The 26,488-nt window shown below is 38.1% G+C and overlaps 3 protein-coding genes across 4 annotated transcripts in view; all 3 read left to right on the top strand.

The window, feature by feature from the left end:
• Nucleotides 1-8,177: 8,177 nt before the first annotated feature.
• tmem244 (transmembrane protein 244) lies at nucleotides 8,178-15,505 on the top strand. The gene is made up of 6 exons (XM_042502925.1): nucleotides 8,178-8,288; nucleotides 12,936-13,021; nucleotides 13,154-13,230; nucleotides 14,583-14,708; nucleotides 15,019-15,063; nucleotides 15,182-15,505. The coding sequence occupies exons 1-6, from the start codon at nucleotides 8,196-8,198 to the stop codon at nucleotides 15,277-15,279; spliced, it is 525 nt and encodes a 174-aa protein (XP_042358859.1). The 5' UTR covers nucleotides 8,178-8,195; the 3' UTR covers nucleotides 15,280-15,505.
• A 1,476-nt stretch (nucleotides 15,506-16,981) lies between these two features.
• On the top strand, nucleotides 16,982-22,674 carry fkbp6 (FKBP prolyl isomerase 6). Its single transcript, XM_042503875.1, has 9 exons — nucleotides 16,982-17,175; nucleotides 18,587-18,704; nucleotides 18,802-18,891; nucleotides 18,959-19,161; nucleotides 19,852-19,971; nucleotides 20,070-20,267; nucleotides 21,251-21,360; nucleotides 21,753-21,838; nucleotides 22,282-22,674. The coding sequence occupies exons 1-8, from the start codon at nucleotides 17,101-17,103 to the stop codon at nucleotides 21,823-21,825; spliced, it is 987 nt and encodes a 328-aa protein (XP_042359809.1). The 5' UTR covers nucleotides 16,982-17,100; the 3' UTR covers nucleotides 21,826-21,838; nucleotides 22,282-22,674.
• A 1,586-nt stretch (nucleotides 22,675-24,260) lies between these two features.
• arhgap18 (Rho GTPase activating protein 18) overlaps nucleotides 24,261-26,488 on the top strand; it is a 30,701-nt gene continuing 28,473 nt past the window's right edge. Inside the window, exon 1 of one of the 2 annotated variants that reach the window (XM_042503888.1) lies at nucleotides 24,261-24,421. In XM_042503888.1, the coding sequence (XP_042359822.1) occupies nucleotides 24,387-24,421 (35 nt within the window). In that variant the 5' untranslated portion in view covers nucleotides 24,261-24,386. Of the gene's footprint in view, nucleotides 24,422-25,481; nucleotides 25,807-26,488 lie in introns of those variants that run through there. The other variant, XM_042503887.1, reaches the window with a different exon arrangement.

Here is a 26,488-nt window from a genome sequence, read left to right as displayed (position 1 = left end):
GAGAGAGACGCGGCAGCTCCATCCAATTCCTCCAAAGCGCTTGTACGCTTGTGGGAATGTGAGAGGCTTTCACTGAGGCGTGCGTGCGTGCGTGCGTCCGCGTGTGTGTTTATGTGAAAGAGAGAGAGCGAGAGAGTATTTAGTATGCATGCTGGGAAGATGTGCGCGTTTCTGGAGTGTGCGTGTTTATGGAGGGAAACAAGGCACCGTGCCATGCTTTTCTTGCGTGTGCAGGGCGCAGACGATAAGGGGATGACTGGTTTTGAGGAAAGACAGAGGGAGAAGCCTTGATGATGCTCAGCAAGGACAAAACAGATCAGCTTGCATTGCATCTAGCAGCAAGAATCTGAATATCAGCATGCAAAGCGCAGAAAACACAACATTCCTGCAAATGCAACACGAAAAAGTGTTTAAGTGTCTCGCAGCAGTGATATCGGCGCGAGTGACTCATTGTGTGTTTATGTGAGATATACATGAAATGCCAGAGGGGTAGGAGTTATCAACACACACGCAGTGCTGTTTTTGTTCAACTTTTTAGCGTTTCTGTCTCAACACACACAGAATTTAGAGGGAGGGCGGGCAAAAACGTTGCAGATGTTGGCATGTGTGTCATTTCCTGTGTTTACACGCTGGAGCTGATTCAATGAAAATACACTAGCTGGGGTGAGGTGAAGGGAATGTAAGACAGACGTTTGGGCAGTTATTTTGAACAATAAGCTATAAGCGTGTGTGCATTTCAGACAAAGTGACACCATTATTTGTTCAGATGATTGAGATTATGTTGGGGAGAAATAAAACAGCCTGAGGCCAGAGCGGTGCAGCTGAACATGTTGGCACTCATTAGGACATTGTGTTGGTCCTTTGTTGCCATCCTTGACCTTAAAGGGGCAGTTCACCCCAAAATGAAAAAAAACATATTTTTCCTTGTACCAAAAGTGCTATTTATCAATCCAGATTGTTTTGTTGTGAGTTGCAAAGTGTTGGAGATATTGGCCGTAGAAATGTCTGCGTTCTCTCCAGTATAGTGGAACTAGATGGCACTCGGCTTGTGGTGCTCAAAGCACCAAAAAAATACTTTTGAAAAACTCAACCGCAAAGTCTCTTTTGAGAAATCATGACCAGGTTACCCAAGATAATTAGACCTTGTTGTGAGCAGTTTCACAGAGGGACTATTTTCGTTCTACTAAATTACACCCACCAACCGAAGGAAGCATGCATCTGTAGCTACTATTGAGCTCGCTAACGTTACATCTCAGCTGATGAGGACAGCATTGATTTTTACAGCCTCTCGTACAGTGGTGCTGTTAAATTATGCAAGTTGCTGCTTGATTTTTGTCACTCACTGGCCAAAAAAACAATGGCAATCTATTGAGTGGCTTGTAGGTTTTGATATCCACCAGCTGTAGTGGCAGGTAGACAAAAAAGTTAATTTCCAGCCCTGAGGGGGTGGTCAGATGGGAAATCCTTGAAAATCTTGGAGTGGCACACCAAAACCAAAAGCCATAACTGAATTTCAGGAAGTCAATTATGCTGTTAAAGTATATAAACTAGTTGAAACCTATAACAACATGGAGAGTTAAGGAAGTGTATGCATATTCCTATACTATGATTTCACAGTTTACAGTTAATATTGTTATCTGATGTGCGAGTTCTTCCCAAAAGGTTTCCTAAATTTAAATCGTTATTTAGCTGCCTTCCAACATTGTTCCTTTATATTATATATAAGGCAGACATCTCTACGGCTGATATCTCCAACACTCTGCAGCTCACACCAAAACAGTCTAGACTGATACAGGTAAGAGGAAACATATGTAATTTTGTGGGGAACTGTCCCTTTAAACCATGACATTAACCACAACTTCAGCCCAAATTACATGTATAGAGTGCACCAGGAATGAACCCTAAAACCTGGAAATGAGTTTGCATTTCAGTACCTTCGTCTGAAAGTCAGTGTTTTTTTTGAATGGGGCCTTAGAGGCCTGAAATAAGGTGTGTGGTTAACACAAGTTAAAGAGACTTTAATCATTTTGTTCTGTGACATTAACTATGTCAGTAAATACGCTGCTCATTAACTGTGAACCTTTAATGTGTCTTAAAAAGGCAGTTGCTATCAAGTGGCTCAATGAGAAACTGAACTGCGTTGAACACGCTTTTACAGCCTTGTTGTGGTGGTGAAGTTCGTTTATAGCCTAAAATGAGCTTTTTGCTCCTGGTGATTACTTTTAGGACTAAAAATCCTGAAAGTGGTGTATATCTGTGGAGATTATCTTGCTAAACAAAACGTGTAAGTATCATCACCATATTTTTTCCATTATCTGCAATGATCCAATATCCAATGGAAAAATCCCATAGCCTTTTTGACGAGGGTGACGTTAGCTTTCCGGGTTGCCTTACAGAGAAATGTCATCCCCGGAGCACTCTATAACACACCGCACACTACAAATAACCCTTTGGTGTCCTCAAATATGCAAATATCTTTTGCACTCATGGAGACTTCTGGAGCCTGTAACATCATATAAACCTGCCCTCAGCCTCTTATGACTCATGAGCTAGTTGAGATTCATGTTGAGGTCGTATCCTCGGTGCAGTGGTCAGTCAGCTGCTGTATTTACATTCCATCATAGATGGAAATGAAAACACGCTGCAAAGGGACAGAGAGAAACGGAGCAGGAGGGAGACAGAGACGTGAAGAGAGTGTGGGAGAGAAAGGAGAGGAAAAACAAAGCCGTACATTGTTGACTGGTGCATTTATTGTTTACAAGCCCACTTGGGATTAAGGGATTTACAAAATGTGTTGACTTTTTTGAGTTATTGTAAGCAGCTGTGGACCAGAGTCTGAGGCTAAATAATTAAAGGGAAAATGTAATGGAGAGGACAGAGGATTTTTGGAAAGAAGTGGGTTGTGCAGACAGGGTTAGAGGAAATGGGGGGGCAAGAGGAGGTGAGAGGAGGAAGCAGAGTACAAGAGGTGACATGATGAAATAAAAAGGGTGGAGGAGAGGAGACAGGAGAGCATTTTCATCATCTTAAATGAGAATCTCTCATAGGGTCGATGTGGGGGGACCGGTGGCTGTCAGCAGGAGACATGTAAGGGTTGTTTCAGGCTCAGTGATTGAGTAATTGGTTGGAAAAGGAAGGGAAACGTAGACAAATAGAGCAGCAACAAGCGATTATTTTTCACTGAATAATCTTTTATTTTTGGAAAATGTCACTAAATAGGAAAAAAAATGGTATCACAGCACCCAAAAAATGATATATCAACTGTAATTTTCTTTTCCTGTCTTTCTTTCTTTCTTTCTTTCTTTCTTTCTTTCTTTCTTTCTTCAGAAAAATGTTGGCGTTGAACATTTCTGCAAATATTTGCACTTGTTTTTTTTTTCTTGGTTTTTTTTTTTGCATTTGTTATTATGTAGCCGCTAACATAGTTAACGTGTGGTCAGGTTAAGGCACAAAAAACAACCCAATCTTTGCTATGGTAATGAAGAGATCATGCTTCCACTTAAAGTACCCTGTTTGGAGGGGCACAGTCCCTGCAGGAAAAGCAGCGATGTTGCAGTAAAAAAAAAAAAAAAAAAGCTTATCAGGGCCACAGCAGGGTTCAACGTAATTTTTTTTCCTTTTTACAAAAATATTTAGTATAGCATGAAATAAATCTAAAGAAATCAACTTGCCCGAAGTCAATTTTTACTTGCCCCTATACAAATGTATTTCTATATGAAATAACAACAAACACTGAAGTTATCTGTCACATTTAATCTTTATTTTGCCCACATCCCCTAACATCACCCAACCATCCAACTAAACTTCTCTTTTTTAATTGAAATGCTCATTAAAGCTTCAGCTCATAAACTTTGTCTGTAGCCTCTGTAATTTTATCACGAGTGCCTGATCAATATGTGTGCCACTTAACAGAGATGAGAGGGACGCATGATGGTTCACTCTTTAGCTACTTCAAAACTATTTTTTAAATTATTTTCTACCACTTACTCTAGTTTCATATATTCAAAGTTTTTAACAAGCTTGTAGAGGCAGAGCAAGGCGCTCAGCCATCCTGCACTGTTTTCTGACTGCAGGTAGAAGCCAGTTTTGTTTGTGATAGTCAGCCGAACGGAAAACTGAATCTCTAGCTTGACAAACCGATGGCAAGTGGGCAGTCCTTAATGTTGAGCCCTGCACAGTCCCGGCTGGAAAAGTAGTGATGTCTCCATAAAAAAACACTCAAAAGCTGCTGGAAAAACAGGCACAGGTTGCTACAAAACACCCACATTTGGTGCCAAAAAGCTGCTGGAAACAGTGATGACTTGCTAAATCACAGCTGTTTTTTTTTTTTTTGTTGTTGTCGTTGGTCTCAAACAGTGGTTTCCAGCTTGGCGTCTCACCTAGGTCCATCCACTATCCCCGCCACCTCGCGATGACAGTCATCTTAAATATTATGCTACTTTGCAAACATTCATATGTTACGTATTGAAAAAACAAAACAAATGTAATGTATTCATGGTTTGCAGAAATGCATGCCAACATGAATGAATTTTGATGTGTCAAACTGCGTCTGTCCCACTGACACACACAGACACACACACAATGATAATTACAGCCTCTGTGCTTCTACATCACACATGTTGACATGTAGGTCAACGAGCCTCAGTGTTCTCATGAGCATCGCTCCCCCTCTCTGTGTGATGAATTGATTTCCAAAGAGTTTAAAAACAGATCAGGAGAAACGGTGTGTTCATTTCTCAGCCGCTGTGGATACGACAGATTGTTTAAGTTCACTCGTGTGGTGTAAACACTCCCTCTGATATCGAAATGTACTGCAACTGTCGCAATAGATATGAAAAAAAAGGCCACCAGCGTTTTATCGTCACTCTGCTCCTTGAAAAAAAGGCCTGTTGTTTGTCGTTTGAGGTTTAGTACGAGTTCAATAATTCATAAGTGCCTTGAAATCTGTGTACAATGCTTTTAAGCTTCAAACGCTCCACTGTTCTCGTTATTTCACTGCAGCTGAGCTTCAGCTGTGTTGGACTGAAACAAGGATTTAGCATCACCTTGGTGATAATGTGTTTTGAATTGTTAAATTTAGTTCACTGACCTGATACAGAGGCTTTGTTAATACCATCACAGACATATTTTGACAGGTCGCACTGATACCTGGGTAATTTCATGTTCACTCACTTACAGTACGTGCAGTTAAGGGCAAACGCCTACTGTTAAAGGAGTCGTTCAGCATTTTTGGGGGAAAATCACTTTGTTGCAGAGAGTCAGAGCCATTTCTCACCAGTGCCACATGAAAATTGGGCACTGGTGAGAAAAGGTGAGGGACTGTTTGCACATAATCTGCATTTGAATTTTCTGCATGACTATTATGCACACCTGGTCTGTGTTTCTGTGCGCCATTTTTGTAAAAAAAAAAAAAAAAAGAAGAAAAAGAAAACATGAACGAGGCCCAACGAGTTTCCTCCTGAATAGTCCTCTTTACTCAACAAAAACCTATCCTGACAGAGTGTAAGGGGTAAACTACATGATAACTAACTAATCAAACCCCAAATTTGATGCTTATGATAGCCCATGTGGTTAGTGACCGACATGTAACTAATGTTAACTAGCTGCCGTGTGATCTGGAGCCACATATTGTCCTTAATTTGGTTGTTGAGGTAGTCGTTTCAGTGTTTGTCATTCAATATTTGAGGTTGAGAAACCAAATTCATAAGACGTTCCCTGTTTTTGGTGGCAAGCTAGCCATGACCTCATGGTAAGCCATCAGTTTAAACAGAGGGTTTTATTAGTCTGTGAAAAAATAGGTTTATTTCCACAGGCGGAAATCCACCAAAATCCCCTGCACAAATGTTCTGTAGCTTCATATTTAGCATATATACACTGGAGTGTGATGCAGCTCCTCATTTAACTCAGCAAGAGAGCGAATGTCAAAAATAAAATCCAGTCTGATGAAGCTTATTTGTGATTGTCTTCATAACAGCAGTCATACGGAGCGATGAAAGACACTGTGATCCTAAATGTGGAAAATAATGGGGGATAATCAAAAGACTTTAGCATAAAAAAGAACCATACATGTAGTTTATAGTGTTCCTATTTATGAGTCAGAAGAAACATGCAGAGATATAAAAAGACAGATCTGCATGATTAGTTTTGTGTGAACTTAATAGTAATAGTTATGACGCCTACCTTGCTCTACATCCCCCCTCCCACTCCCCTGCTCTCTATCACTATGGTTACGATGATGCAGGTTACCGTGGCAGCCAAGTCAACCCCACTCTCACACAAAGGCGCACGTGCATGTGCTTCACCACACACACCGACATACGCAGGCGGTGACGCTGGAGAGTTGAATATAGAGTTTCTTCTGCTATTTTTGGAGGGAGACGGGGATTTGTTCCTGCATCACCTCTGTCTCCGTCGCTGTCTCCATTACACCATCACGTCCACTTTTCTTATCTGTCTTCATCAGCACGTGATGGATGAACAGCTTTCCCTCTCTGATCTGTTTTCAGTCAAAGTTAAATGAAATGATTTATGACGCCATTATTAGAAATCCATACATAAAAATGGTGCATCGGGAAGCATCTTATTTGTTGCTGTCAGTGCTGAGCATGTGGCTCTTTATCACCTCATGTTCTTGTGTTGGTTCTTCACTGGTGGATTAAATTCTCTCTGTGCGTGTGAGGCAACGCTGCCACCTACTGTTAATATTAAAAACTGCCAAACAAGATTTTAATTGAGTCTCTCTTTATGTTTTGTTGCAGATTTATCAGTTTCCAGGAAGAATCACAGATCAATAGAAAACAAAACGAAGAGTCACCCAGTCACAACATGTAAAGGTAATATTTAGTTGTATGTTTATTTATTGTCTGTAGCAATTAATTTGGCAACTTTTTACTGTACTTTTTTTTGGTCTACAACATGTTTGCAAATACTTTTTTTAAATTCAGATCACAATGTCCCACAGCCCAGGTTGGCACATTTAAATCATTCATTTTTTTCTGACAAATAATTCAAAACTCAAAGGTATGCATTTTACTATCATCTATGACAAAAAAGCAGAAAATTCTCATAGGAGAAGCTTAAAAAAAAGAAAAAATGATTATTCAAATAGTTGCTGATAAAATTCCCCGCTGTATACAGGCAGATTCCTCTGCCTTACACCGTCAGTTCTGTAATGTTTTCTGTTTTTTTTAAATTTTTGCACAGTTTAAAATACACAAAATAACAAAACGTATACAGTGCAGCTAGAGGCAGGAAAATGAGCAGGCTTATATGAAGCCTCCCCTTGAAAAACACCAAAATGAACACACAGAAAATAAGATTTCCATAATATGTACAGTGTAAAGTGTAAAGTCAGTGAAAAGTAAATGATTAGCAGCTGAATACTAACTATATGAATATTAGTTGTTTAAGTGAATAAAATAATCATAAACATAATCAACAACAAAAGGACTTAAGGGAAAAATATCAAAATAGCAGTGACAGAGAAACGCATATCCTCTGTAATTTTACATCAACTCGCAGTCTTAAAGAAAAGGCGATTTTCTCCATTCAGTGAATTTCATTAACAATTGCAATCCAGCCGTCCTTAAAGTGGGGGGCTTGTTTGTAGCCACTTCCCTGTGATGGCTTTCTTGCTCGCAGCCAAAATAACTTTTGTAAAAGGTTTTGGTCCTGGGTCATGAGATTGTCAGTGAATTCGCTAAAGTATAATTTGACAAAAGAAGAATCGGCTTTATTTCCAAAAATGTGTGATCTGCCATTGGCTTACCAGCCTCCAGCATTTATCAGGCCTCTGAGGACATTGTATAAATTTCAATTCTGGAGTCAAGAAAAAAAATGTTTTACTCCTGTCAGGAGAGTTGGTGGTCCTAGCCTGACCTTCCCAAATATCCCTCCAGCACCCCAAGGTTTTTTTTTGTCACTTTGGTGTTTCTGTGCCTTAAATAAGATAAAAGAAAAGTCTAAATCTGTGTCTGTAACACTTCCTAAAGTATTTAGCCTCAAAACCGACTTCCCTCTTTCAGCTCATGTGTACACACACAAACTTGAGTGTGCTAACCTTTATCCCTTTTAGGATTTACTCAGACTTCTTAGTAATCCCATTTCTTCTAATCCAACTGTCCCTCCTCCTCATGCTCTCGCACATACACAAACACATGTAGCCTGCACTCTCTCATTTAGACCAGCAGCCATTCATGTTGTTGGACTACTGCTGTCGTTGTTTTGGATTCACGCTCATAAAACGCCATGGACCCTTCTCCCTCAAGACTACACCCAGTGATACCTTGGTAAGGACGCTGTACGCTGTAGCAAAGTGTGCTGGAGTAGAGAGGATTAAGAGTGACTGTTAGGCGGCAGAGAATCAGTGCACAGCGAGATGTTTACGGGCTAATAGAGCTAATTGGCACTTGTAATCAAGTTAACTGAATGTTTTCCTAAATTTGATTTTTATTACAGCTTTAAGGACTGTCATTACAGTCATAATCAGCTCAATAATCAGCATTTAACTAAGGGGTTGATGCTCTAATGTCCCCATCAAAGCCTTGTTTGCTCGTTTCAAGCATGCTTTTCTCAACTCAATTTAAAGTCTCAAAGCTGGTTTCTGGAGCAGTTCCTGTTTTAAAGCACAGTCCTCTCTGTAGATGAAAAACAAACTGAACCAAGGTGTTTAGCTGTCTCTGAGAGTATTAGCATGAGCTCAGCTACTTTCCTGCCTCCAGACAAAACCCACCTCCTCATGGCCGTCTCAACAGGGAGAGAATAGAGTCCACGTGGATTAGGTGGGACGCTATGCGGTGAAATGTAGGCCAGTTGAAAAGAAAAAAAAACTTTATCTTTACAGCCTCGAGACAGAGTGGAATTTTCTCAATTCTTTAAAATTATGTTTTTTCCTCCTCCACTTCACCGTTGATTTTCAATATTAAAGTAAACTGGAGAAAAAGCAATAAGGAAGTACAAGAGAATGAAGCTAAGACAGCTGATGGACATTAACACCAGTAATGTCCACTGACAGAAAGACAGATACTTTAAACTAAACGGTTCAAACAGTAGAGCAAAAACAGACACAAGTGCTAACTAAAAAGTAAAAAAGTAAGCATGTGCATGCATGTAAGCGTCCGCTCATTGCAGTGAGGTGTGCAAAATGTATGTAATCATAAGTTATATGTTAAAGGATGTATTGCACTGTGCTAAACGTTATGGAGAATGTATTTATTAAAGGAACAGAGTTTAAGATTCAGGAAGATTCAGTGGCATCCAGTGGTGAAGATTGCAAATTGCAACCAGCTGAAACTTTTCCTGGTTAGAATTCTTTCAATATTCATTGTTCAGGAGGTTTTTAAAGCTCTTTTCATCTCCAGAACAAATGGAGTAGATGACTAAAACTGGTACAAAACACTGAGTAAAGCAGTTTTCATTCACAAATCAGTGTTTCTCCAGTTCTGTTTGGCATTAGCGTGCTGCTAACGTGCTCACTTTTTTCCTCTGATAGCTTCAGATCCAGACGTTAAGGGGGGGTTTTACTGGGAGACAAATAATCCACAGAGGTCTCCTCCCCAAAACAAACTAAACAAACACTAACAAGGCAGTTTTATATTGAAAAATCAGTATTTTTCCAATGCCCTTGCTGTTTAGGGGCCCCTTAATGTGGTGGCTGACACAAAAATGAGAATGGTCCTGTCAAGAGTCAGTGTTTGGTTTGTCCGTTCTGGGTTACTGTAGAAATATGGCGGTGCAACATAGCATTCTTCATAGAAGAGGACCCACTCCCTGTGTAGAAATAAATGGCTCATTCTAAAGTAACGAAAACACAACTGTACTTAATTTCAGGTAATTATAAATGAGAAAAAAAGTTTCTTATATTATATTCCATTTCTGCAGGAATGATTTCCTGTATCCAGTGCTTGCTGGGTTTGTTGAACTGACCCCACGGCATCAAAACCAACACAGACTGTTTGAACATCTGCAGCAGCTTGTTGCAGATGTTTAAGCCTCTGCAGGAGGTAGAGGCGGCTCTGGCCTTTCATTCAGAGGGCCTCTGTGTTTACAGCCTATTCCAGTCTCAACATCCTCACCCTGGTTGGGTACAGGGGTCAGAGGTTTAGTCCTGCAGAAGTCCACCAGCAGCTCCTTCGTCTTGCTTATGTTCAGCTGCAGATGATTGGAGGGATGAAAGCAGAGAGGGCCGTGCACTGCGGGGCCCTTGTGTCGGTTACTTTCATGTAGCTCTTCAGTCTTGTACCAGGACTTGGCTGGAGTTAACTGGAGAAATTACAAAACATGATCCTCACTGTGGCACGTGCCTGGTGGGAATAAGCCCAATGTAAGTAAGTAAAACTTTATTGATAGAGCACCTTTGAAACGTGGGTTACAAAAAGAAACAACAATACAGCAATAACATCACCACGGGAGAAAAATGGTGCAAAGAAAAGCAGTAATCAGCATCACAACCTAATGTAGAGTACATGAATCACACATCAAAACACTGAAAAAAGACAGGTCTTCAGCTGTGACTCAAAGGCCTCAGTAGAGTTGGGGACCTGACCCCTGGGGGGACACTGTTCCACAGCCTGGGACCCAGGACAGCAAACACACAGTCAAAGTGTGGCAGGTAAAGGACTGTAAATAAATACGTCCTGATGGCCTATGCAAACTGCAGGGGTCCAGTGCTGGTCTAATGATGATGGATGTCTTCTAATTTATATGTCCAATGCTTATCTAACGACATGCACATTTGTGCTGCTAACATTCTCTCTAAAACGATGTTAACATGCTGATATTTAGCAGGTGTTTCTACCAGGTTAGCATCTGAATTTAGCATGCAAACATCTGATATGTAACGCTAAACGCAGAGGCTGTGGGGAATTTCATTAGCGTTGCAGATGTTTAGTCATGAACCAAAGTATCAGGGGATCAGCAAAGTCGAAGTCAAGTCTTGAAGGTCTGCACAAAATCTGATGGCAGTCCAATCCACTATGCTCATCCATTCAGTGGTAGTTGAGATATTTCAGTCTGAGTCAACATGGTGTACAGATCAACCACCAAAACATGGTGAATGTGTCCTGAATTGCATACTAATTCTTTTTTGTTTTAGTTGGTATTATAGCTGCTCTTACGTAGTATGTACTGTTGTGTGCTGTATGCACACAATCAGGACCACTGCACCTTAAACTTTGACCCTTTTGCTCATATATCCGTTACCATGGCGATCAGGGAAAACATTTGCAGGGGTTGTCAGAGATGTAGATCAACCCACCGACCTCTGCTGCTGTTACTTGGGAAAACATGTAGTTTAACCCTTAAGTTTTAACTGCATACAATGTGGATTTAAACACTAAAATTTACTTAAATTAGTCTAGATATGCATTTCTTTATTACTGGTTTGTTTCTCTGTTGGTAATCTCTATGATTAGTTCATTCACTTAAACAATTAGGTGTAATATATAATACAATTAGATAACTATTCGACTCCTCCTCGTCAGCAGTCTCTGTAATGCGCTCTCATCCGTCACTGTGGCTTCTGTCAGCTGTCAATAGTCAGTGTGACGTATCTGCCGCTGAGCAGAGGATTGTGGGTCAGAGGAGCCTGCATGGCCTGCATACTGCAAAATCTGACCAGATGCAGAAGAACATCCTGGTGTGTTGTTACAGGACATAACGTCCCGGGTAAAACACAGTCCCCTGATGGCAGCACAACATTGTTGTCCATGGAGCCAATGCTGCAAGCATTTGAACGTATGCTGCATTTCTCAGAAATTAAATATCTTTGACTTCTGGGCTTTGTTCAGACAATACAAACCAAAGGACGACAGTGCCTTGGGCTTTTTTATTTTTTATAGAGTGAAAGATTAATCAGTAATTAAATAAAAATAATGGAGAGATCAGTCATTGAAGAAAATGCTTGTTAGTCGCAGCCTTTACAGTCACCGTGTATCAAAATGAACATGTAACAAAATAATTCCACATTCAGGCAAACATAGATTCCTTTGAACAGACAGGGTGGTGAAAGTCGTTTTTATCACAGCAAACGTTTGAATTGGCGCAGCAGTAAAAGCACAAGCGAAGCTAATAAAATTAACAATGACTCCATTTCATTAACGCGTACCAGTGAGCCGACATGCAGGGCCCTGGCACCAGCACACCTGACTGGAACGCAGCCCATTATTAATATAATTAGTTACACCTGTGTTTGACAAGCCGAAATGTCAGCTGTGAGGAAGAGGTCTTTTAACTCTCCTCCGACGGTGTCGTGTAACCCATTTCCTGTAAAGGCTGCAGTTAATCATCTATGAAAGGAGACTTTAGCAGGCGAGAATCTGCTGCTTTCAACTGTCATCAGCGTTAGTTTTCTGGGTCACGAGAGAGACGAGAGAGTGGAGGAGAGGATTTTTTTTGTTAGCTTTGGGAGACGCACAGTGCATAAAATAACAATGACGTTTCTCGTAAATATCTCCAAATGCAGAGCTTTCTAGTCATATTGAAATCATGACATCTCTTACTACTCAACTACTTATTTATATTCTTGTTTTCTCTGTTTTTATGTTGATTTGAGGCAAATATCCACAGATGGTCGATGAAGGACGTTTCAAAAGGCGTAGAATTTCATCCACTCATTGATTAATGGCTCTTATATACGTGATTGATTTTGGTGTTAAGCCTCGGTTGTAATTTCAGCTTTTTTTTAGCAGTCAAATGAAATAATAAAGTAAACACGGTGGAAGAAAAATACAGTCTTAGAGTGTAGATCAAATATCATTCAATATCAGTTCCTGGAATTACAGATAAGACAGTCTGGTCCTCATTCTTCCTTCAGAAAGAAAATCTTTGAACTACAAAGCAGCAGCTGCTTTCAGACACACGGCAGGTTTCATGTAAAATTAACATCCACAGGGCATTATTAATGATTATGTCTTTTTTTTCTCTCTGCGTCTCCTCAGGTTGTCCTGCAGAATCTGTTGATATGCATGGTGTCCTTCTACTCTCTCTACTACATCGTGGTCAGTGTCTGCATCGGACTGCTGAGGTACAATAACATAAGAGCAAAGTCAGCAATTTCCTCCTACAATAAAGTTCATTTTAAACACAATACATAAGAGTGAAATTAGGCTTTTGCTGTTTATAGTTTGTACTTTATCATCCTCTCGTGTGTCTTTAGGGTTCATGAGATCAACAGCTTGTTGGCTCCATTTGACTACACAACACAACCGTCATGGCAGAACCCCAAATACCTCGGTGAGAACATAACTAAGTACATTTACTCAATTTTAAGGTACTTTAACCCTTTGAAACCTGAACAAATTAGCTTGATTTCTTTCAAAAACATGGAGAGAAAATTGTGGTGCACATATTTGGCCTCATGAAAGAAACGGTGTATGGGCAAATTTTCTTTTACTTAACCAGGGGTCCAGAGTGTTTGTACCAGGATGAGAGAAAAATTATTTGCTTTAACAGTCCACAAAAATAAGCTTTATATTTGAGTAGCACTGAAAAAATGCCTGAATATCATTTGATCAAATTTAGATGAGGTTTTAGAGTAATTATAATGACTGGGTTATTCAGTTTCATATATATATATATATATATATATATATATATATATATATATATTACCTGAAAATTAGCAAGAAAAAACAAGGGAAGGAAAAAAACACAATGACCTGTGAAAAGTTCTCCAAAATTATAATAATTCTGTAACATAATTTTACATATGTAATCACGATGATTGTAACGTTTTCTGGACATTTAAAAATAATTTTCTAAATCTACTAATTTCATGCAATTTTTGGGATGTTTCTTGTTATGTTGCTCAGTTTCTCTTTTCCCCGTGTTTTCAAAAGAAATCAAAAAAATTTGGGCTCCAAAGTTTTTATACTTGCGAAAGGTGTTTGAACGAAGCACAAGAAAACTGATGTTTCAAAGGGTTAATGCATTAACTTGCGCTTTTCCTACTTTAACAAGTCAACATGTTCGATGTGATATTCTCTGAAAATCGAATGAGTGATTGTAAAGCATATTAGAAAATAAAACAATGACCCAGCTGGCAGTTTTTGGTTCTAAAAATGTTCTGAGAATAATACAGTGCAACTAATGCAAAGTTTTAGTGACGTTTTCTGCTGCAAGTTTTCTTTTAGTTCCCAGAAGGTTCTTTTTAAAATTAGGGTGGCATTCCCTATAAACATCAAATGATGCTAAAAATGTTTTTTTATTATTAACATATCACATTACATTACATTTTAATTTTAAAGAAAAGGTTTGTTTGAATGTTACTTGAAAACGTTCTCATGTAACATTGTGGGAACGTTTTATAAAAGAACATTCAATGATCTGTCTCCTCTCAACATCACCAAAACATCCTCACAATGTTGCAGTTAAAACGTTACGTCTTAGTCAGTATTTAATCGTGAAGGATAATTTTTTTGAAATGATAAACATCCTTAAAACGTTCTTTGAACATTAATTTGTTTTCTTTAAAACATTATTACAACTTGTAGGGAATACGCCAATGTTGTGGGAACGTTCCCTGCTAGCTGGGGGAGACTTTGGCCGAGTGCTGAGTGCGCTGTTTTCTGTCTTCCTCCCTCCAGTTGGTGTAATTTCCACAGAAGTGACCTATGTTTTGGGAGGGCTGGTGTTCGCCTGGATTGTAGAGGAGTGGGTTTGGGATTACGCCATAACTGTCACACTGCTGCACGTCGCCATGACTGTAGCAGGTACACACACACACACACACACACACACACACACACACACACACACACACACAAAGTGGATCTATAGAGCGGAACAGCTTATAGGATTGGAGGCCTGGTTATGTAATTGGATATGGCTGAGATGTATGGGCTCACACACACATTTCTGACAGCTGTTTGACTTAAATAAAAAGAAAAAAAAAAAAAATTAAAAAGAATGCCCAGACATCCTAAATCTGCATCTTTTTTTTAACTTCTTTCACTTGCAAATAAAGTAAATATGTGCTTGGCATACTGGTGTTTTTTTAATTTTAATTTCTATATTCTGCAGTGATGTCAGACTTCCCTTCAGCTGAGCACTGGTGGATCGCTCTGGGTGAGACTTCTCCTCCGACATCCCCTCAGATTCATGGCTTTTTAAGGACAGCTGCTTCGCCGCCAAACTGGCTCTGATTGATCTCATTGTCTTATTTATTTAATCCTTCTCTGTGCAGGTTCAGGCCTGGTAATGATGATATTCGGAGGACAGCTCATGGCCTATAAACTCTTCAGAAGCAATTTCGTGTATCCAGCTGAGCTGCAGAACTTCTAATGAAGACAATGAGGAAAGCTTTTAACTGGCTTACTGGTAAATCTCAGGTCTGGATGCGTCGCAGTGGATTCACTTTTCACAGATTGTAGAGCTACAGTAGGTTCATGTTGACATCGATATGAGTAACTACAGTATTTATATACTGTATATTCTATAAAGCAACCACGAGAAACACTTCATCTAACAGATAACTTTATTCATCAGTAATCAGATCCCTCCTTGTACAAATGGCCCAACTTTGTCTATTTTCTAAGATTTATTCTGTACAGTTTAAGTATTTTTTGTATCGTTTATTTACAAACTTCATAGTAAAATAAAAAGGTAATTAGAAGAGATACAATAATTTGTAAAAGACTGGATTTATAGCTTTAAATATAACCACGTTAAACATAATTGATGTTGTGTTAAGTCATCAAATTTTTAAATGTAATATTAGTGAACATATTTATGTTTTATATATTAGATTCGAGTGTTAAGTGTCGCAGTCTGATAAATACAGTTACCTATATTTTAATACTGGTTGTTTATATTAGTTAAAACTGGATTTACATTAAATATTTCAAGCAAAATTTTGTTGTGTGTTTGTTTTTTTATTTTTAAAAAATTTTATTGAATTTTTATGTGTATGATGGTCTTTTAACTATTATTTTGTTTGTGGATCACTTTCTAACTCTGGTTTAGAAAAACACTATAGTATAAAATGTATTATTATTATTTTACTACTACTACTACAATTAATAATAATAATAATTTTTATTATTTACGTTACTGGGTTTTAATTAGTGGTGCATTAATTAGAAATAAAAAAACTTAAATGATGTTGATAGTGAAGGTGGAGATAGCCTACTTTATATTCTGCTGGGGAGCTTAATTTTATTATATCGATTCATTAGTAAATCTGTATTTTGTACTAATTATCTAAATTTGCAAACTAGTTACAATAGTACTTAAATAAATGTAGTAGAGTGAAAAGTACAGTACTTGCGTTAATGTACTTAGTTACTTTTCACCAATAAATTGTCACACTAAGGGGGATAGCAGCAGCAATAGGATTAGGATTAGTCGTCATAAGTGGTAAAGTATTTGTACTTTGTTACAGTACTTAAGTATTTATTAGAGTATCTGTGCTTAACTTGATTTTTATTATTTCTGTCGACTTTTGCTTTTACTCCATGACATTTACACTTAGCATTTAATTCGCTTTCTATAAAATAGGGAGGGAACTGAGGAAGGATAGAGGGAATGGACAGACTAATGAAGGAATAGGAAGGAAGGAAAAACTGGATTGTGTTTATTAAATACTTTAAGTTATCAAAATACCTCATTTTTGTCGAGTAATAGATGCTACATTTTTAGGGTGCTGTATGTTACAAAGCAATAAACCTCACAACCCTCAGAATACTGACCGATTACTTTTTTTTTACAGCATTTAGTTGTACTTTTACTTTCTATTTTTAGTGCATTTAATATAGTAAAATGACCTTAGATACTAAATATAAGATTTTTTAGAAAATTAAACTTTTGCTAAAAGTAATACTCAAATAGGTGACTTTAACTTCTACCTAAGTCATTTTCTGGTAACAAATCTTTACTTTTACTCGAGTATGGCCTTCAGCTGGCCTACTTTATCCACCACTGCAAGTTTTTGGACCTGTGTTGTGACCTTTGACCCCACAGTTGAGTCTCATTTGTCATCAAGGTCACCTGACTGACTCAACTGAATGACCCAAAACCTGAGCCCCAAACAAAAGTAGACTAAATTAAGCTACTTGTTAAACTTAAATAAACCTGTGTAACTGTAGCGGTAATTGAACCGACTGAATGTCAGGAAACGGGTTAATATCGAGTATCCGGCGGATAATAAGCGCGGAGGAGCGGCTGAGGACCGTCACTCCGGTAAGTTAGCATGCTGTTAGCATGCACAGCTAACTAGCTAAGAGCTAACGTTAGCTAGCCGATATTTAGTCTCGTGACCTGTGCTCGTGACTCCATAAACAATACACGTGGTTTAAAAAACACGTGGCTGCAGCTCGGGATTTTCGGCTGAGATCATAACTCATAAGATGGTCGCCATATATTTTAAACTGGAGCTAAATTGTCATAATAGCAGTTACTTTAACTCGCTTTAATATTAGACACACTGGTATCACTCTAAATGCACTTTTCAAACTCAAGATCTAAAAAAATTATTAATTCATATTATTTTATTATTTTGATGAGTTATTTTTTTAAACCAATATCAGCTTTAATCAAAATGATCAAATATTAAGTATTTTCCTGAATTTTAATGCTTTGAATACCTTTTTTGTCATGATGTCACTTTGTTTTTAGATGGAAAAACACAAAAATTGAATTATTTTAGTTAAATTGTATTTAGATTATCACAGCCTGGGGTATGACAATGACATTTATCCATTTTTTGTGCAGTGTCAAATACACACACTTATACCACTCTGCACACAAAATGCGCTTTTAAAAATCAGGCTGTAAAAATAATATACATTAATATAATTTTCTACTTTCATTGAGTTTATTTATTTAACCAACATAAGTCCTCATCATGAATATTAAATATTCATTAATTTTCAGAATTTTAAACCCTTTAAATGTCAGGTTTTGGTCATGATGCCACTATGTTTTTTGGTAAAAACAAAAAAAAACCAAATGAATTATTTTCAATATACTACATGCCAAGTAGATTTGTTTTGATTATCACAGTCACAATTTTTATACATCTTTTGTACATTGACAAATACTCACAGTCATACCTGTCTGCACACAAAATGCTTCTCAAAATCAGGCTAAAAAAATATTTCACGTTAGTATGATTCTCTGCTGTCATTGAGTTTATTTTTGCCTAACATCAGTCCAAGTCATAAATATCAAATATTCATTAATTTTCATAATTTAACCCTAAATGCCAAGTTTTTAGTAGATTTTTGTTTATTATCGCAGCGTTGGATAGATCATTGATTTGCAGCAACATTGTTTTTGATGGTGCATCATGTGTTATCTTCAAATGTCAAATATGGTAAAGATGATGTCATTAGGTGGAAAATTGACAAATTCCAAGGCAAAAGTCCAAAATGACTTCCAGAAATAAATATTATTATTTCTTAGAAGTGATTTTACACATAGATGTTAAGTTGATTATTTATTATTGTGAATATATTTTTTGTTAATATTATTTTGTTTTATTGTCTGTGGACCTCCGTATGAGCTGAGTCCTTTAATAACATTTAACTGAAGTGAATTGATAGTGAAAACGGTTTTTGGAGTTATTTTGAGGCTTTTCTTTTCTTTGTAGAGTCCGTTTGATCATCTTCGCCAGCAGATGGATGATGTGCTGGGAGACGGAGGGATCCTGAAAGAGGTGGTTCAACCAGGAGAGGGCCCGCCTGTACCCGAAAATGCCTCCATATTGAGTATTTACAAGTTGAATTTTGTTCTAAAAACGCAGTTTTCAAAATTATTGTTATTCTGCTGTAACCTCCTCTTCTTCTTCTTCTCCTTCTCCAACAGTCCATTACTCTGGTTTCCTGGAGTATTCTGACCGGCCTTTTGAAACCACCACAAACCTGAAGTACCCCTGCATGATGAAGTTAGGGAGAGGTCAGTGACGCTTCGCACAGCTTCAAAAGAAGTTTTCTCTTCCACTGATTGATTGTCTTTGGTGCAGATGTGACGCTGGCCGGACTGGAGCTGGGTCTGCTGACTATGCAGAAAGGAGAGTTCTCTCGCTTCCTCTTCCAGCCGCAGTACGCGTACGGAGACATGGGCTGTCCTCCGCTCATTCCTGCTGCTGCCGTCGTCCTGTACGAAGTTCATATCCTGGACTTCCTCGACTCGGGACAAGTGGACAACTTCGTAGCTCTGTGTCCGGTAGGGAGGCTTCACGTGTTCTGTTGTTGTCACAGTGTGAGAAAACTGAGAGATTAGAAATAACAGAAGTCCTGTCACGCTGCTAACAGCAGGCTTTTTTTTTAAAGTATCTTTATGTCCATTATTGTTGCTTTCTTACTTTTATCCAGTGTCTAATCCAATGTCATCGCTTTGTTGACTTTATTTTTGGGTATATGTTTGAGCTAAATGGTGAATAATGTATTTTTAAAAAATAAACAGTAAAAAAAAATAAATTTTCATCCACATTAAATGCATTTTAGCTCTGGAGAATTGAGGCATTTTACTATTTTTGCTCCCAGAGGCCACATCCTTTTCTGCAGATGTGTTTTAGCTTAAAATCTATTGCACTTCTTAAAACACAGTTTTTTAATTGCCAAAAAAAGACAGCAGGATGTGAGAAAAATTCCCTTTGGAGGGTTTCTGTGTGTATTGTTGGCAGGGATGAAACTGTTAATCAGTTAACCATCGAGCGTAATTTTGAGCGGTCACATTTGTAGGTTAACTGTTCAGTTCCTGGTTAGGTGTTGAGTCAATAGAGCTCCGGACTAAAACTTTTCTTAGAAATGAATAGTTTAGTAACCAGCTGATGTGTCCGGCTGAAATAAACCCAAACAAACATCCCTAATTGTTGGCTGCTTTTGCGTTGCTTTTCACCCTCTCCGTCTTCAGGAGGAGCAGAACACGGTTCCTCTGTCTACGCTTCTTGAAGTTGTCAACACGCTCCGCAGCTTTGGCAACCGTTGCTTCAACCAGAGCCGCTACGACAACGCCAAAGATCGCTATAAACAGGTAAATCTTTGAGAGGAAGGAGAAGAGGAAACAGAGCTCCTGGTGTTCGGCTGAAGGTGAAAATGTGTTTTTTGACGGATTCTGTGTTTGGCCTTTAGGCGACGGTGCTGCTGGGAAACAGGGAGACGCTGAGCGATGCAGAGACGGAGAGGATCAAGACTGCGCTGCTTCCTCTCTATCTGAACCTGTCGCTCACTGAGCTCCGTCTCGACAGCCCCAACAAAGCCCTGAAATACGGCAACAAAGCCCTGCGGATCGACTCTGCCAACACAAAGGCTCTTTTCCGCTGCGGACAGGTCAGACGGAGCTTTTTATTGTTCGTTTTCCAAACCGTCAGATAAAAATCCTCACAGGCTCTTAGTTCAAGTGTCTGATATTGAATTTTTCGGGTCACAAGGGAGATAAAAAAAAATAGGGATGATGACAGCGCAGATGCAGTCAGACGCAATAGATGCTCAGTCGCTGGAGAATTGTATTAAGAACGAATGAATGAAGGGTTCCTCAAAAAGTCATCAATATTTTATTCATTGATCTACACTAAGGCCTTAATTTGTATTAAAATGTCTTACATTAATATTTCAAAAGTCTTAAAAATGCTCAAAAAAGGGAAGCAGGATTTTATCTAATGGTTGTTTTCTGACATTACGTTGTAAAATCTCCAGATTTCTTCATTTATTTTGTTTATAAGGACAAAATGTAAATGTGCCTGTGTTTGTTTTTTTGTTAAGTAATTTACAAAATTCCTCCTCTGACACTCGTCATGATGGGAATCTCACGCAGAGTTAAAAAAACACAAAATCGGCAAGAAAATTGGCCAACAGCTGCCAGATATTTCCCCCTTCTGTAGGTAAACCACGTAGATAATTATAATATATTTGTTTATTAATTTCCATGTGTTCCACTTTAAAAAGATTTTTTTAAATGACGTAGATAAACTTACATTTTCTTACTGGACAAAAAATATGTGATATGTTAAAACAAACATTTGGACAATTTTTCATTCAATTTTTTTGTCTGTAAAATTGGTCTTCAGTTTAATTCTGAGTCTCATTTAAAAAAAGTCTTTAATCTAAAGAAGAGCTGCCGATGATAAGGAAATAGTTGTATCACGGTCGTACATTTTTGGTTTAAAATTGTACCTTTAGACACTTTGTGAGACACAAATGCCACCGGGATCCCTGCGCCGCTCGTCGTTCGCTCCCAGGTTCCCTGTGTTGATATTTTTTCACACTCCAGACAGCAATCAGTCCATTATTCAGCCTGATGTCATCTCTGTCAGGCGTATCTGGAGCTGCACGAGTACGAGAGCGCGCAGGATTGCCTCATAGCTGCTCAAGCAAGGAAGCCGTTTGACAGCGACATCAACAACCTGCTGAGGAAAGTGGCGACGTAAGCCCAACTTTTTCTGACACATTTAGGAAGTTTAGAATAAATGCTTCAGTTGAGACACTGAGGTGCAGTCAGCACACACAGTGCATCAGTTTCAAGGTAACAGAATTGTCAGGCTTGTATTTTTATTATTATTTTTGGCCTTAAAATACATCTTCAGATATAATATAAAAACAACCAGACCGGTGTTTTTTTGTTTTGAGTTGTGTACTTTAGACTTGGGCTTTTTTTTTCATACTTTTGTACCTTCCTGAAATTTTAGCGTGACAGACGAGATATGACAATATCAGTGTGCGGCGCTAGTCTACTCAATACACACTACGCTCACGAGATGTCCCTGAGCCACAAATCCCTGAAGATATTCATGTAAATAAATGGTTTCTGTGTTTCAGATGCTATAAAGAGAGTTTGGACAAACAGAAAGACTTATACTCCAAGATGTTCAGAGGCATGAGAGGAAAGTGAAGACTTTAAAAAGGTAAGACATCCTGTCAGCAGGTCATTAATACTTATCCAATTATTTTATTTTATTTTATTTTTATTTTTTAATTTAATTTAATTTTATTGAATTTAAATGTTTTTTTTACTTCTCTTATTTTATTTTTAATTTAATTTAATGTAATTTTTATTTTATTTTATTTTTTTTAATCATTTTAACCAAACAACATTTATTTTGTTTGCAATCCACAACTACAGCTCCCATGATTCTTAGCAACACACTTGAAGTATTACTGAACCAGCAGTTTTTTGGGTGCTAAAACCACATTTGTTTTATGATGAAAACAATCAGGCTCCCAAATTTGACTTGCCCAGTACAAAAGTAGATTTTATTTGAACTGAATTTTACATGGCAGAAAAACATGGCATCACATTGAAGGTTACAGAGAAACTGACCTCATTGATAAAATGTTTGTGTTGCAGATGATGGTGTGAAGAGCAAATTTAAAGGCTCATTTTCTCTCCAGTTCTGCAAATTCTGACAGTAAAACCTTTTTGTGTTTCTGTGTATGTTACAAAAGTAATAATGTTGCACAAATTTATCATTCATTTCCATTAAAATTAATTAGAAGTTCTTTAAAATTCTTAAGGTGTTTGTTAAAAACGTTAACTCAACACTTGCGTTTTTCTGTTTGAAAATATGTTTTGCACAATCGGCTCAAATGACTAAATATTAATCTTATAATGGTTATTATGGTTCATGAATACTGTGTTCGCGGGGTGTTAAAGATTCACACGGGGTTTGATGTCTGTTGAGGTGGAATGATGAAAAAACAAAATTCAATAAAATCTTTTTCACATCTATAATATTTTGTTTTTGTTTTGGATTAATATAAAAAAAACACATTGGAAATATTTCTCATGACTTGTTCTTAAAATCAGTTCTTAATATTTATTTATGTATTTATTTTTTACATTAACTTTTATTTAAAAGATTCCCACTTTTTTTTTTGAATGACCTCAGTGGTGTAAATCGTAATCTTTACTTTTGCAAAGTTCATCTGGTGACAAAGGAATGTATAGATTGAGTATAAATGTAAAATCACTGATTTTGGCAGAGGACATTTGTTAAGACGTACTTGGAGATCATTTGTGTTTTGATTCAAGAGAGACCTAAAAAAACTAAATTTAAAGAGCTACCTGTTGTGTGTACAAAGAGCCACTAGGGGGCGTACTTGAACAATCTCTGCCTCCAGAGCAGCAACCTGCTGACCAAAATAGTTGACATATAAAACAAAGAAAGGCATGAATTGTCTAAAAAAAAGGCAGACTTCTCCCGTCTGCAGGCTCTGTTTATTTGTTGATGATGCTGTTTTTATTTTAACTTTTCCACTTCTTTGAATCCAGTTCATCAAGACTTCTTTGTTTTTCTTCTCTTTTATATCTATTCATATGAGTCAACAATATCAGAGAAGTGAATTGCACGTAATTAAACTTGGAGTTGAACAGTTTCAACTGCATTAATGTTGCATAATTTAAATTTTTGTATAGTCACAGCTGAAACTGCAAACAAGTATGGGCCATTAAGGAAAAGGAATTTTATTAATAATTTTATTAATTATGTCAGCACTTCATTATTTTATCCTTGCAGACTTTTCTGTGAAATTGTGTCTTAATTAGTGCACGAATTCTTGAGTTTTGGCCAAAAAACATGTTTTGTAAGGTCACAGTAACTTTTGACCTTTGACCCCCAAACTCTCATCAGTTCATTTTGTGCCAAATTTGAGGAAACTTTTTCTTTTCAGATATTCATAAGAATTAGACGGACGCAGGACTACAGTGACTTTTAACCTTCGACCAGTAAATTCGAATCAATTCATTGTTGAGTCCAAAAGAACATTTTTGCCAAATTTGAAAAAAATTCACAAGAACGACATGGATGCAGGGTCACAGTGATTTTGACCTTTGACCACCAAAATCTAATCAGTTCATCCTTGACTCAAAGTGAATGTTTGTGCCAAATTTGAGTGCCTCCGTCAGGGTGTTTGCAAGATTTTTCTTTCACATGTGTAAGACAGATGAGGTCACAGTGATCTTGAACTTTGACCTATGACTACCAACATAAATCAGTTCATTGTTAAGTCCAAGTGGACGTTTGTGCCAAATTTGCAGAAATTCCCTCAATACCTTCTTGAGATTTTCTGTTTATGAGAAAAGGACGGACAGACATACAACTGAAATCATTACGCCTCTGGCTATAAGATTGTTGATTTTGTATTATTTAAACACAACCGTCATAACACGCACCAAAACAGGCCACCAGACGATATTTGTCCCATCGCAGCCGAGTCAGAGGGAGAACTGGACTGGGCAGAGTAGTGGGAGGAAGAGGAGGTGGGGGAGGAGAGATGACAGGAGGATCAGAAGTGTTGAGGGGCCAGATGGAGGAGCAGAAAAATCTGATTGACCTCTCTGGTTAATCCACTTGTCACAGCGTGTGAGCGTTGTTCGCTCGTCTCCCAGCGTATGGCCAGCCGGTCGTTCTCCATTAGAGACTGTGTGAGTGGACAAGGACACAGACGGACACAATGGTCTCCAGACTTGCCGACTACCTTCATCTCAGGTAAAGAACGTGAGAGTGAGACAGCGTGTGTGTCAGCATAATCTCTTCACCATTGTTTCCGTGTGTATGTGTGTGTGGGGGGGGGTGGGTGTATGATACAAAAACTGCCATTTGTTCCACATTCGAGTATTTTACCGTTCTAAACGCTTACATTTTTAACATCTGGAAATTTGTAGAGTCACATATTAAAACTCGTATTCGCTCGTATCGCTCTGCGCACAAAATGCACTTTTCGAAATCAAGCTTTAAAAAATATTCTACATTAATATCATTTAACCAGCATCAGTCCTAATCATAAATATCAAATAATTAATTTTCAGAATTTTAACCCTTTAAATGCCAGGTTTTTGTCACAATACCATTATGTTTTTAGATGACAGAAATATATATTTTCAATATGCTTACCACAGCCTGGGCTATGTCAGTGATTTGGATTGACATTGATTTTTATACATTATTTTTTTTGCAGTGTCAAATACTCGCACACATACCACTCTGCACACAAGATGCGCTTTTCAAAATCAGACTATAAAAAATATACTAATAAAAATATATTAATATGATTTTCTACTTTAATTGAATTTTTTTTAACCAAAATCAGTCCTTGTCATATATATAAAATATTAATTATTTTTCCAGAATTTTAACCCTTTAAATACCAGGTTTTTGTCATTATGTCCCCTTGTTTTTAGATGAAATAAGAATTTTTTTCAACAAACTACATGCAAAGTTGTTTTTTGTTATTATCTCAGGCTAGGATACAGCAGTGATTTGCAGCAATATTGATTGTGACAGTGCACATAGGGGAAAGAACATGTATTTTCTATGTCAAATATGTTTTTAAAAAACAAACTGGTGGAAAATGGTAAGAAAGAGGTCAACACAATGTGCTCAGGGTTCAAAGAGTTAAGCAATGTCCCAGGAAGTAGTCAGTGCCCTCTTGGAGCAGGAGGGGGCGCCACCAGCTGTTAAACGTTGCCGTGCGGTTTCAGCCAATCCCTGAGCTGTGTGGTATCTGAGATCCAGCCCCTGTCCTGCCTCACAAACACGCACACACAAGTTTGAAGAGAAAAGAAGACGAGAGGAGTGGAGGGAGACGGAGGGAAAGAAGATGTCAGAGTTTGCAGCGCAACAGAGCAGCCATGGAGAGCACTGACAGATAGACAGACAGGGGCATAAAGAGTTAACCCTCTCAGTCAGTGAGTGGATGCGAGCTGCGTGTGGAGCAGAAGAAGGAAGAAAAGGAGGAGAAACATGAGTCGGCAGCAGCAGCAGTCCCAGGGAGTGGTTTTAACGGGTTACCACAGCAACACGGAACTGTTGCCGAAAACTGGACCGGGTGTCTCGAGCAGCTGTCCGTCAGGCCACGAGCCCACCGTGCCCAGGTGCGACACATGAGTGTGTGTGTAGCTTAAATAAAGCGCTTTGAAATGAGGGAAGCTAAAGGTGTGTGTGTGTGTGAGAGGGCAAAGGTCAAAGTGACCGTGTTGTTTTCCTCTCAGCAGGTTTGCTGAATAAAAACTCCCATTTTTTTAGTTTATTAGCTGCATGCTGTTAGAGAGATCAGCTGTAAGTTCACAACAAACCCTGTCTAGGGACTGTTCTGTATTTATCAGAGGAGGGCGGTGGCTGGGGTGTGACTGCGTCCTTTGTTTGTTTGCTTTTTAGCTCCCTGAAGGTACATACATTTTTCCCTGAGTGACTTGGGGAAAATGAATGACCCTTTCTTTATTTTTGGTGAAAAATTTAAATGAGACATGTAGAATAAAGTTATTTAAAAATAATAATAATAATTTAAAAAATAAATATCACTATTTCAAGCTCAGGTTTTGTAGTTTTTTTCTGATAAAAACATTTGTCTCACATAATTTTTTCAAGGACTGTCAGAAATTTGAAAATCCAGCTATAATTTCAGTTTTTACTGTTAATAAATACGAAATACAACCATTTCAAGTTGTATGCCCCTTTTTTAAGTCAGTTCTTAAAAATATATACTGTATCTTGACATGACTCTCTTTTTGCATGACCCCTCCCCTCTCATAAATAATGAACAGTCCCTTAACTGCA

The sequence above is a fragment of the Plectropomus leopardus genome, chromosome 16 (genome assembly GCF_008729295.1).
Source record: "Plectropomus leopardus isolate mb chromosome 16, YSFRI_Pleo_2.0, whole genome shotgun sequence".
NCBI classification, from domain to species: domain Eukaryota; kingdom Metazoa; phylum Chordata; class Actinopteri; order Perciformes; family Serranidae; genus Plectropomus; species Plectropomus leopardus.
This window is presented reverse-complemented; position numbering and strand designations above follow the sequence as displayed.